This window comes from Lissotriton vulgaris, chromosome 8 (assembly GCF_964263255.1).
Source record: "Lissotriton vulgaris chromosome 8, aLisVul1.2, whole genome shotgun sequence".
In the NCBI taxonomy this organism is placed as follows: domain Eukaryota; kingdom Metazoa; phylum Chordata; class Amphibia; order Caudata; family Salamandridae; genus Lissotriton; species Lissotriton vulgaris.
Window position 1 is genome coordinate 159473448 of NC_141696.1, and position 13937 is coordinate 159487384.

Genomic DNA, 13937 nt, shown 5'->3' on the forward strand with positions numbered 1-13937 from the left:
CCTAGAAAGGGGTCCAACTGATCTCTACGATGGCTTGGTAAAGGTTTCAGGAAAGTGAATCTAATTTGGTAAATAACCTAAGTTAGTGGCATTTTTCCTGCGGTACATGTACCGAAATCATCAAACTTAATAGATAAACAGTCCAGCAACTAACACCACAAGACACAGCAAAGTGAGAAATCTGGCAAGCTCAAACAGAAGCAATCGATTTTTTTTTACCGATGCAGTGGTACAAACTGACTGAAACCATCGGGAATGGAGGGTTTACAGAGCACTTCGAGACCAGTAGTCCAAATCCGAGGTGGGTGGATGCAGAAAGCACATGTCTGCCTCAGCAAAGATTTCATTCGTTGGATTTGGACGAAAGCCTTTATAAACAGTAAGGCCGATATTTAGCCAGTGCAAATCTAAATGAGCCTTGAAAGCTTTCACAACGCACAAAGACTTCAGACACCGAGGTTTTAATTATTCAACTATTATCAGGCAATTAAAAAAAATACTCACACAGAAAGTGTAAGATTAACCATATTTATTAGACAAGTACACAGTATAAAATCACTTCGAGCAAGACCAATTCATAGTGAAGGTTGAGACAGACAAAAAATGTAAGTTATTTACTAACTGCCATTCAATATTCAAATTATATTGACATTTATCTGGGTACCATACTATGGTTAAGTGTCCCGCTGCAGCTAAATGGTTAGTAACTTACTAAAACATTATGGGATGTAATACTGGTGCGATGGTAGCACCAGTTAAAACGAGAGGTGTCATGCACAGTGTGTGCATAAGGAGGGGTACCAGAGGGGACCAAGAGCGGTGCCATGCTCAGTATGTGTTTGCAGAGGTACACTGGAAGGTGGTTTTGAAAGCGGGTGCTAGAGCGTTGTATAAAGAGGGATGGAAAGCGAGAGGTGCTAGGCACAGTAGGCATGCACGGAGAGGGACAGTAGGGTGCAAAGGCATGGTGTGTACAAGCAGAGGGGCACAGGAACGGTTGGCCTAGTGAGACACAGGGAATGGGCAATAGGGGTGCCAGGCACTGTGCATGTGAGGAGCACTGAAGGGGATTGAGAGAGGTGCCAGACGCAGCGTGTACGAGCAGCAAGCACCAGCAAGGGGAGCCTGGAGACGTGCCACGTACTGAGTGGGTACGCACAGAAGGCCTTGGCGGAGAACCGTTATGCGCCAGGCCAAGAAACGGGGAGGTGGGCAGTGAGGGTACCAGGCAGTGTGTGCCGAGCTGGACACATGGACTGTTGGCCTAGAGAATGCTGGACACTGAATGTGCCCCCACCCACCTTGCCGGACACACGCTCGACCCTATCTTCACCTCCAGCAAGCACATCTCCTTCGATCACACCACAGCCCTCCATTGGATGGACCACAGCTGCGTTCACTTCAGCTACAAAAGGACCACGACCCACAACCCCCCACATCCTATTCCTTGAAGAAACTGGAACAAAATCACCACCGACCAGCTCTTCACTTCGCTCCACCAAAACCCCCCTGCCATATCATCGGACCCAAACCAAGCAGCCACCAACCTCACACAAAGGATCACCCACAGCGCCGACGAACTAGCACCCTTGAAGAACCATCTTTTCAAGCAAAGTAGCAAAAAAGCCCCCTGGTTCAACGATGACCTTAAGAAATCCAAGAAGATCTGTCGGACTCTCGAGAAAGCCTGGAGAAAAAACCCAACCTCTGACAACCTGGCCACATTCAAGAACGCCACCCGCAAACACCACCAACTGATCCGATCCACCAAGAAATCAGCATTCAAGGATCGACTTGACAACAATAACCATAACAGCAAGGAACTATTCAACATCGTCAAAGAATTTACCCACCCCACCACCGGCACCAACGACATCACTCCCTCCCAAGACCTCTGCGACTCTCTATCCTCATTCTTCTACAACAAAATCGCCGATATACATAACAGCTTTGAAAACCAGTCCGAACACCAGCCCACTCCATCCATCTCTGAACCAAAACCGCACTCTAACAACCTTTGCGCCTGGAACCCAATCACCACCGAAGACACCATCCGCCTTATGAACTCCATCCACTCAGGATCGCCAACCGACCCATGCCCCCACCACATTTTCAACAAAGCAGACTCCATCATCGCACCCCATCTCCGCGATGTCATCAACTGTTCCTTCAACTCCGCTACCTTCCCGGAAAGCTGGAAACATGCCGAACTCAGCGCCCTTCTGAAGAAACCCACAGCAGATCCCACTGAACTTAAGAACTACCGCCCCATCTCGCTCCTCCCATTCCCTGCCAAAGTCATTGAGAAAGCCGTCAACAGTCAACTCGCCGCCTTCCTCGAATCCAACAAATCCCTCGACCCCTCACAGTGTGGCTTCAGAGCCAAACACAGCACCGAGACCGCCCTCATCGCAGCAACAGACGACATTCGAACACTACTGGACAACGGAGAAACAGTTGCCCTCATCCTACTCGACCTCTCCGCAGCCTTCGACACAGTCTGTCACAGCACCCTCATACAATGCCTCAGCAACATCGGAATACAAGGGAAAGTATTGGACTGGATCATCTCGTTTCTCGCCGGAAGAACCCAGAGAGTCCGCCTCCCCCCTTTTAGATCAGAGGCCACCGAAGTCATCTGCGGCGTACCACAAGGATCATCACTCAGTCCCACCCTCTTCAACGTATACATGAGTCCCCTCGCATCCATTGCACGCCAACACAACCTCAACATTATCTCCTACGCAGACGACACCCAGCTGATCCTATCCGTCACCAAAGACCCAAACACCGCCAAAACCAACCTACACGAAGGGATAAAAGACGTAGCCGAGTGGATGAAGAACAGCCGCCTAAAACTGAACTCGGACAAAACGGAAGTCCTCATCTTAGGATCATCCCCCTCTACCTGGGACGACTCTTGGTGGCCACCGGCCCTGGGAACCACACCCAGACCTACGGATCACACACGTAACCTTGGCTTCATCCTGGACTCCTCCCTCTCGATGACCAGACAAGCCAACGCCGTCTCATCATCTTGCTTCAACATCCTCTGCATGCTCAAAAAAATCTTCAGTTGGATCCTCACCGAAACAAGAAAGACGGTCACCCATGCACTGGTCACCAGCCGACTGGATTACGGAAACACCCTCTATGCCGGAACCACAGCCAAACTACAGAAAAAACTCAAACGAATCCAAAACGCCTCAGCAAGACTCATATTGGACATCCCGCGGCAAGCTCACATTTCTGACCACCTCAAAGACCTCCATTGGCTCCCCGTCAACAAGAGAATAACGTTCCGCCTCCTCACCCACGCACACAAAGCCCTCTACGACCAAGGTCCCGAATGCCTCAACACGCGACTGTCCTTCTACACCCCCTCCCGCCAACTACGTTCGTCCAATCAAGCCCTCGCCGCGATTCCGCGCATCCATAAATCCACCATGGGGGGAAGATCCTTCTCCTACTTAGCGGCCAAAACCTGGAATTCCCTCCCCACCCACCTCCGCCTTACACAGAACCACCTCGCCTTCAGAAAGCAACTAAAAACTTGGATATTCGATAAGTAAAGCACCCCCCTCCCTCAAGCGCCTTGAGACCCTCTGGGTGAGTAGTGCGCTATACAAATATCCGAACTTGAACTTGAACTATGGAGAGGCGGTGGTGCTCCTCATAAACGCAACAAGCCGCAGTTGGAAGGGTGCCAAGCACTGATAGAGCGCCCAAGTGAAACCGGGAGATGCCTCCCCCGAGCCTATAAATGGAGGTAATATGGTGTGCAAAGAGGTGTGGACACCGAGTGGGCGCACGCAGATAGACAAGGGGAGAAATGGATTTTGATTCCTTTTTAGCCGCTGGATGAACAGCTGACTGCAACAAGCGGGGGGGGGAGGGGGAAGCTACGAGAGGGGAAGGGGACAGAGAAGTACAATCCCCAGAGCACACTGAAATGCTTGCGAGGCGGAGAGGCTCAGCAACGTGTCTGTGGGACACTTCATAAGCAACTCATGAAAGTGCATTGGCTGGAAGGTAAAATTTCAGCCAATGGGAAGAGGAGAGGGCGGGACTTAAAAAAAGACCCAGAAACGCCCCCGAATCGCGTCGTGACAGGGAAAGAGTGATTGACAACCAATCTCTTCCAATGGCTAGCCTCCATTTATGGAGCTAGCCAATGGAAGAGAGAGGCGGGACAAAGCCCCACACTGTACATCAAAAGATTTTGCCTGCGCGACACTGCTGCGCAGTGCTATGGCCAGGCAAAACCTAAAAAACTCAGCGGAGGATCAGGCCCCAGGACAGTAACACCCAGCACCGACCACCAACGTTTACACAGGACAACCGCCAAAGCACCCAGAAGGAGCTAGAGCCAGGGCACAGGGACAGGGCAACAGGCCAAGACCGAGGCGCCCACAAAGAAAACAGTGGACACCGCTACACAAACCCCGACCAACAAGGCACGGTGATGGACAGGGCGAAGCAGGCCGCACTAGCACCAGAACACTAGCCGTCCGAACACCAACTAGAAACCAGAAGGACTAGGCAGCCAGAAACACAGACCCCACCTTATCCGAAAAGGCAAGGGGAAAACCAGAGGCCAGAGCCCCGGAAAGCACCAAGAACAAGGCCAACAACAGGACAACAGGAACCCGCCCAAGGAAAAAACAAGTGGTGTACACCAGAAGACCTCTAACCAGCCAGGGCACAGCACCAAGAGCGAGTTGAGGAAAACTCCCATGGCCACAGAGACCAGAAGAACCCAGAGACCCAATAGGACCAACAGAGAAGACCCTGCCCCAACAAAACACACCAAAGATGACACCCACAACCACAAACACAGGGGTCGACTGAATGCGACAAAGACATGGCCAGAGAAGATCAAGCCTCCAGCTACTGAAGAGGAACCCAGGAAACTGGAAGGGAGGAAACCCCCGAACCGAACAACAAGGCGACCAACCGGCCCGGAGGACACAGAACAACACCAAGGAACCACCCTAAGCGAGTCCCAAAACAATCCGCAGAAGGGCCAAGATCAAACCCCCAGACCACCCAGGAGCAACGGAGGCGCATACAGCCACCAGCCCCAGAGTAAAAACATCAGGAAACAAGAACCATGCCGGTACCGTAAGAGCAGAAGAGACAAGCAGGGCAGCACACAGGCCAACCCAACAGACACCGGAGAAGCCAGCTGATCACACCAGAGACTCGCCAGCCAAGACAGGAGGCCACAAACACACGTTCCCACCAGACGGAAGGAGCGGCACAGTGCCAAACAGCCACAACCCCGAAACCCCCAACCACGGAGGGCAGGGAAAAAGCTGGTGGAACCAGCCACAACCAGGACACTAAAGGAACAAAAAGCATCAGGAAGCCAGCACAGAAGCCAAGCAGCCACATCTGCATGCCAACGCCATGGCCCAGCCCACACCGGGAGAAGGCAGGCGCAGTGGAGAGGCCCGGGCTCCACCCACGACAGATACAGAACCACCAGGGAACTCGAAAGACCCACACCCAAAGAAGGTGCAATACAACCAGAGAAAGAGAAGCCAGAGAAAGGCCCCCAGGCAGACATCCAACAGGCGGCCCACCGAGGCTCAAAGGCCCCAATGGCCACCCCCTGGAGGCAAGCCCACCACCCCCCACAACCAGGAGGCTCCAAAAAGGAGGCATGGGCAGAGAATTCACTGCCAACCCAACTGGCAAAGGCCATTGAGGGCCCAAATTAAAGCCCAGCGTGACCACAATAGAGGCAGAGCTAAAGTACCAAAACCAGCATGCAGTGATACCACAACCCAAGGAAAAACCAGCCTGGAGGGCACACAGGTGCACCACCCACCCAGCGAACAGATAGCAAAAGAGGGACAGGGTAGAAACCTGACCTAAGCTGACACGCAACAACAGGAAGGGCCAGGTGTGCAGGGACTGGAGGCACCAAAGGCACAAACCTCGTCCAGAGCCACAACACACAGTGTGGAGAACACCAGCAGGACAGTAGGCAGGTACCCCCATGGACCAATCCCAAACGGAAAGACCAAGCCCCAAGTGGAAAGTAACAGGACCCAGCCACCACAGCCGGGACCCAAACCAGCCACAGAGGCACCAGGGGCACAGCAGGCAGACACCCCACCACTGAAAACCGAGCCTGCATAATGGAAACCAGGAACCCCAAGGCACACCACACACAACGGCCCCAGACCAAAAGCATCCCACAGCAGAAAGAGGGGAAACCACCACATGGACACAACCTGCGGCCAGTAGCCCACCGACAGCACTGCCGCCCCAAAACATTTGCCCCAACGGCAATCAGGCACACCAGGGTCACCCCAAGAACAGCCCTCAAGCCGCCCGCCACCCAGGGGCAGCCGCAAGCAAGGCCAGAGCAAAGCACAATCCGGCAAAGGGGAACTACATGGCCCCCTAGCATGACCAAAAACATCACTTATGGAAAGGCAGTTAAAAAAAAGCGGTGTAGAACCACAACACGGCACACAGTCCCAATGATGGCAGAACCCAGACCACTGAGTCAGCCACACCAACGCCCCAACTAGCGAACCCAGACATGCACCACCAGTGCCTGCTCAGCAGGCAAACTGCCACCCCAGTTGCCAGACACCCCAGAGGCAACAACAGCACAGCCCCCAAATTTCCAACCACCCAAGGGCAGGCGACACGTGATTAGAGCAGAGGCCCAGGACAGTGAAAGGGAACACAAAGGGCCCACAAGTGTGTGACAAAAAGGGCCACAGACAACCACTTGCATATGGAAACAAACACAATGTGTAACACGCCATAAGGGACTAGAAAGCTTAGAACGCCAAAACAAATGGGTGGCCACAGTCCAGAAAGCAAAGCAAAAGTGAGTGGAAAACCACTACTCAGTACTCACCAGTGGGCCGGCAGACTCTACACCACACCACTCTGCCAGCCCCAAGAAGATCTGAACAGCCAGCCAAGGCGTGCCCAAATAGCCACAGCACCTGGGCAGCAGGCCATCCAGGAGCAATCTGGCCACCAGGCACTCCAGGGGCACCACCAGTTCTGCGCCCAAGCCGCCGTCCAGCCACTGCAGCGTGTCTTCCACCCGGCCCAGCCTTTGGAAGACAGATCAGAAGAGCCAGCGCACCAGCCGCAAAGGCCTGATGGCAACATCCGAGCCTCCCAGCAAGTCCCGCAGGCCAGGAGGCACCACTTAGCCATCGAGGACAGCCCAGCAGCCCGACAGGATCCAGCATAAGACCTGCAGCAGAAAAAGCACCCAGGACACTTGTCCCGTTCTGTCGGCAGACAGAAAAAAGAACAGGCGGAATCCTGGGTATGTTCTGATTAAGTGCTCCCAGTATAGGGGTCCCAGCATTCCTCTGTTCTTTTTTAGGTCGAACCTTGGCAGCGCATGCGCTGTGTTGCGAGGCATGCTGTATTTGAGTATGGTCTTGAAGCTCTGCCTACTCACCGCACATATTTTTTAATGGCTTGTGTTAATGTCCTTTGTAAATGATGGTTTCTGATTCGTTAATAGGCTTATTAGTCCCTCCTTAGAACCGCCTTGTCTTCATTTATAACCTGTAGAATAAACAAAATAGAGAGCAAGGGTTTTGAGGGGCCAGTCCCTACCCCTGAGGTATAATCAAGTAAACAACGAGGACTGGCCCACTGTGTTGGAGTGATGGAATCTGGTTAGTATCCCATGTCACCTGTAAATGTAGCTGTGTCAGCTGGGCACAAGCAGTCTTTGTTTAAAAACCCCTCACACACCAACCTGGTAGGTGTCATGCTTCATCATCGGGGTCCAACCAGGCAGCCGAGTGCCGCCTGGTTGTGCTTCAACGCCTGACTACAGCCCGGCCACGGAGGAATACTGAATAGGATCAAAGCGGAGCATTCTGCATACACAAATAGTGACAGGAGTGACTCCCCCCCTGTGCACCGATTCTCTGGACCTTTATAAGTAGCGATGATTTTTTTGCTCCCCAGAAGGTGCCTGTAACCCACAGGCGCGCCTTCCACCACCTTTTTTCCACACACCTTAGCGCGTGTGTAGGAGATTAAAACACGTGGCCTTTCCTTTTGCCACTCACTCACCCTGGTCCTGAAGAAAGTCCCGCCCAGACTCTACAGGGACTGAAACATGTAGACCGTTATCAAGTCAACTAAGTAATCATAATTTTTTTACTATTAGTTGCAGCACATCGTTTTTAATTGACACCCTGGGCTGCCACAAATAAATTACCAAGCAAGGATTCCCAGAGGTGCATTTTAACATTCACCTTCATCCACTTCACACTTTTGCACGACACCCGCTCCGCTGTAGTCAGGCGTTGAAGCACAACCAGGCGGCACTCGGCTGCCTGGTTGGGCCCCGATGATGAAGCATGACACCAACCAGGTTGGTGTGTGAGGGGTTTTTAAACAAAGACTGCTTGTGCCCAGCTGACACAGCTACACTTACAGGTGACATGGAATGCTAATAAGGTTCCATCACTCCAACACAGGGGGCCAGTCCTCGTTGTTTACTTCATTTATAACCTCCCATGAGTACTGCTCCTGTTACTTCTGTTGTTACACGGTATGTCTTCATTAGTCTGTAAGCACTACTTTCTTTAATGGGTTTCCCCTACTGTAGGCACAACATGCTTTCCTGCAACATTCATCGCGACATGCACGATTTCACTTTCCAAGCAGTCGGGGACAATGGTGGCTGCTTCTTTGAAATGAAATTGTTCTCGCATTTACAAGAGTTTGAACTATTGGCATTGTAAATGACAAGGCCTTTTATATATGTGTTAATTATCAAAACAGATAAATAAATGGCATTGTCAATTACAATGCCAATAACTTGCCTCTCGCAAATGCGAGACCTATCGCATTGCAAAAGCTTGTTCTGTCAGGGAGATGGTTATCTTATCTCTCCATAAGTAAGGAATGGGAAGAGGACTGGAGGGACCTAGGGGTAATCATATTTCACAAACTTGCATCTGTACTTACAGCTTTGTAAATGACGTACACCCTTTCATATGTGTAAGATTCACTTTTTCCGATGTAAATCTAGCTCACGCTTGGAAAAATCTTTATACATTGAGCCCTGCATGTAATAGGTGCCAACACTTTTCACTATTTCGTTCACAGAATGAAGAAGACATATATTTGTGATAATAATCCCTACTGTCAGTGTTAACAGAAAAGCAAAGAAACAAAACACATAATGCTGTCGCTAAGTACTTACAACGAGGGGATGAGCAACATTTATTTTCACCTATAAAGTTTCGCAAAGTGTTTTGATTTTCATATTCGAAGCTTTTTTTTAACTGAGTGAAAGAATTTTCATTTTAATTGAATTGAGTGCTAAACAACAACCTGCGAAGTGTGATCCACGCTGGTTAAACATGTGTGCCATGTTTAAGTGGAGGAAAGGTATTCAGATGTTTTCTCTGTAATTCTACTTTTTGAGTAGTTCTTCCATGCATAATGGAACTGTGCAAGAGAAGACAATGCCTGCAAAGTTTACCTCCTGCAGAAGAGTGTTTTTTGAGGTAACCAATAAAATATTCAACATAAGATGTGGCAAAGAGCTGAATTTAAAGCATGAGTCTCAAGGTGACAAACTTTGCAAACGATCAAATGTTGAAAACTAGTTCACAGTCCTTCACAAAGACAGAAAAAAAGAGAAAACGATACACCTTTGCATACATTTGTTAGGAATGTAAAATTGTAAAATAGAGTATGTTATCATGGCTGAGTGCAATATTGAATCAATGTACAAGTAACTCTGGGACATAAAGTAAAGTCATATATTGGATAGTTTAATATTGGCAGTAACAACACATTAGTGCAAAAATAAATCCATAAATACAAAACTAAAATATTGTTACAGCTAATAGTTTTGTTTTACCAAAATCCGATGGTCAACCAAGCTGAGCTTCGGCAATAGTTGTGTCCTGTGCGTTTTGGAAGAATCATTGCTGACCATCTGCATTCGCGAAGTGCCCTGTGTTAAAAAGCAACGACTTTCTTTCCCATAATCATGAATTTAGCAATTTATTAATACTCACCCCCTTGCCACTATAAATCCCTGCCCTAATGAAGTGAGCACATCTTTCTTCTTTTTTTTAGCTGGCACAAAGGTTGATAAATTTCTATAAACATTTAAAAAAAGCTTCATGTTTTATAAACCTATAAGTAATTTCATCAATTTAATTTTTTACATTTAAAATATATATTTGTTTATAGAATGCAGTTAAGGAAAGCAAATGTTAAGCTTATAAATATCTCTGTATGGTTGGCATACAAAAGAAACTATGTACATCCACAAAAAGTGGCTCAGCACTGCTGCCATGCCTAGGGCGAAAGTAGACATGTGACGTGTGGCTGTCGCGAACTAGCGGTTGTCCCACAAAATGTAGAACACTGTGAGCAGAGCCAGTGCAGTCAGATTCATTACTGAGGAGTCCCCATTTGAGCAGATGTCCTTACTGCTCTCATTCCCCCAAATCATCATTGTTTCTTGATATCATGAACATTTTCAAAGTCTCTTTTCCTCTTTTCAGATTATAGATATATATATATATATATATTTCCATATACATTTCCTGATCACTTGTAAATATTATTCTGGAAAAAGCAGAAGGGGCGTCTCAGAATGATCTGAAGTGGATTCCCAAGGCAACTTTGGAAAAATAGAGTGATGTCCATTCGAGTCTCCCCCGAATGCATCTAGAGCGCCCACTGGAGCATATGCGGAACGTCTAACTTGGCAGCCATTACAAAGGGGTCTGTAGCAAGGCACAATCCCGCGTCCCAGACATCGGCCAGCTCCATTGTCTTCCTGGGGCGATCTTTTGAGTGAGAGAAAAAAAAACCTTCGATACTTGGACACCAATTCTTTCGTACTGTGTGTATGTCTTCTCTTTAGGACACATCTTTTGAAGAAGCCTGTCTTTGCAAGATGAACGACCTGCAGTCCAGGAGAAAGCTCAGCTTTTATGGGTGATCCTTTTTAGGTTCTGTTGATGTCTGAGCTCCTGAACAAAGCAGTGGCAGGGGGATTTCATTTGCAAACATATCTCTCCACAGTCCGCTCGCATTTTTTGCAGGTCACGTAGCAGCACCAGTGGTATTTGCAGTGGCATCGCTCCACCACCTTGTCCATGTATGGGTTGTACCCTCTGCCGCAGCACATCAGGTCACAGCTGTCGCTGCCATTGGAGGTTTTATTGCACTGCCTAGAAACAAAAAAAAAGAGAATTAACCATTATGTTCATTCACTCCATTGTTAGGCCACTGAGTATTTTGGCTAACACTCCCTCTAACTTGGCACTGGCTTGAGTAAAATCCATCATAGGGAACCTACTGTTGAAGGTTCCTTATTCATGCAGCCTCGCCTTTGAAACACAGAACAAAGAAGTAGAGAGTACATCTAATCTTCCCACACTCGTGACTTTGATTAGTTGTAACTTGCAAATTGAACCAGTCAGCAATTCAGCCAGGCTTCTATTTCCAAGATACAATTTATATGCAGTTTTTGTATCAGGTGACTTTTGGTAGACACTCATGTTTTCAACTGTACAAAGGCGATGGAATGGGATATTTATGACAGTGCCTGAAAGGGTAAAATTGAGGTTCACACACAATTTCCAAGTTGTACATTAGCCTTAGACAACCATTTTTACCATGCGGTCCACTTTGCTCCTGGACATATTAATGGCATTGAGAAAGGCCTAGCCAGGTATGCCAAAACCTATTCCCTATACTTTTATTTTTGCATGTGTGGCAGGGATATATTAGCGGGAGCTCTTTAATCTACCAGATGTATTGAGACTCTGTGGGGGTTATTTATAACAAAATGTTGGAGAGCGGTGTTACGCCAAAATTGGTAACGCCACACTCTGACATTTTGAAAATGCAGGAATGCACTGTACTTGCAAAAATACAGCACACCCCTGTGTTCCCCCTAGCTCTGGTGCTAATAAAGCTGCCTAGCGCCAGCGCTGGCACCCATGCGCCATGTTGCAATGGTGCCTATGCAGCAGGGGGATTGTTTATCTGCAAGAAGGAACACCTTCCTGCAGATAAACAATCCTGAAAGGAAATTTGCTCTTTACATGTGTGCTGCAGAATGAAGAGAGCAGCACACATGGAAAGAGCAAAAAACGAGGAGAAATGAATAGTTTCGTCTCGTATCACCAGTCTAAGACCAGGTATTACCTGGTCTTAGTTTTTGGCGCTGCCCCAGCCTTGTAAATATGGGGCAGCATCAAAAAGCAATGGGTGTTGCAGCAGCACACCCTCCGCAATACCCATTGTATGCCCCCTTTCATGGTAAGTGAAGCACAAAAAGGGGCCTAATTTACAAGGCTTTGTAAATAAGGAGAAGGGGATAGCGCCACCAGAATGTAGCTGAAACTGACATTCTGGTGGCGATATCCCCTTGTAAATATGTCCCAGTGGGTGAGAGGATTTAGTGGCTTCCAATGCAAACGTACAATATGCACTTAATCTTCTTTTTGGCTCGTTAGTTTATTCTGTTTCACTCACCTTCTCCATTATACACAGCTTTATCTGAATCTAAACATCATTTTCTTTCTTATTCTTCACTAACAGTAATTCTGTTCGAAATATAGCTCCTGAGTTCTCAAACACTATAATTACAAATGCTAAAAGTGCACACATGAGTGGTCTGAAAACAACAGATGCACAGAATAGGGCCATTTCGAAGGCATGCTGTCCTCCTCCTGCATCAGAGGTATCTGCACTCCTCTCTCAGCCCTGCTTCTGTGGTGAGGGAGACCTACCTTTCTCCTATTCCTAACTGAGGATCTCTTCCAAGCTGCCTCTCAGTATGTCTTAGACCCTGCTTCAGTGGATCACAGGTTGATTCCTGCTTACATTTCAACTGTGATCCGTCTTTTCATTGCTCTAGAAGGCATGGTCACTTTTCATTTGAGGCCTTTAGCCCGAGGAAAGTTTTGCGATGCAGCAGCCTTAGCAATGCAAAATTACCAAACATTTGACATTTTAGGTGTATTCAGAGTGCTCCAGAGGCAGTGTGACCAGGCATGATGATTTTCGACCATTTGTCCTGGCAAAGTCAAGTACATTTTCAGAGTGGGTCAAATATACATAGATGGAGGTAGGTTTTCATGTGTTCAGGTGCAGAATTCGCTGGCAGCCTCTGGCAAAAGCAATTTAGTCTCCACATATGATACTGCGTGTAAAAAGTGCATTTAATTCCTCTTAGTGCCCCATTGTTTGTTTTCTATGTTAGTGAGCGCTCTCAATAAAGTCATTCTGGCCCCTCAGTCACAGCATACATTTGTAGCCTTCCTTCTTAGTTTGTGGAACGCCCAACTTTTCTATTTCAAAAATCTGGTCAATTTATCCAGAAGGCAAATGTGTCATTGCCTTCACATTGCCTACTTCAGTCCATTTGTGTACATACCTCTTTGATTTACCCCAGTTCCAGTGTGTGTCATATTATTTCCCCGGTTTCACTCTGCCACCCTCAGGCTCAGCTCAATGCTGTAGTGGCTGCTTCTCCCTCCTCAATCCCTCTGTCTCATACTTGAGAATTCAGCCATTCTTGTTTCCTGAACACTGGGGGCCAGATGTAGGTCGCCAAATACCGGCCGTTACCGAACGGTATTTGGGATTTGACATGTAGGTGGCCTCATATTTACAGAATCTGTATATTTACCAAATCGGTAAATTTACCGAATCCGTAAATCCAGATGTAGGTGGCACTTCAAACAGTGCCACAGGCCATTACCGATTCGTTATTCACCATGTAAAACTATTGCATGGTAAATAACGAATTCCTGTGTACATGCACATCTGTGCATGTACACCTGTGCCATGTGGCACACATACATGCCCTGAGGGCATGCATGTGTGTCACATGGCACACAAGCCAGAATCTGGGGTGCAACAGGTTGTCAAAGTGACAC

General features: G+C 48.1%; 1 protein-coding gene across 2 annotated transcripts in view; it reads right to left on the minus strand.

Annotated features, from left to right (window-relative positions):
- Positions 1-9776: 9776 nt before the first annotated feature.
- WNT11 (Wnt family member 11) overlaps positions 9777-13937 on the minus strand; it is a 233678-nt gene continuing 229517 nt past the window's right edge. For both annotated transcript variants that reach the window (XM_086933866.1, XM_086933867.1), the window contains exon 6: positions 9777-11216. In XM_086933866.1, the coding sequence (XP_086789992.1) occupies positions 11042-11216 (175 nt within the window). In that variant the 3' untranslated portion in view covers positions 9777-11041. The remainder of the gene's footprint in view (positions 11217-13937) is intronic.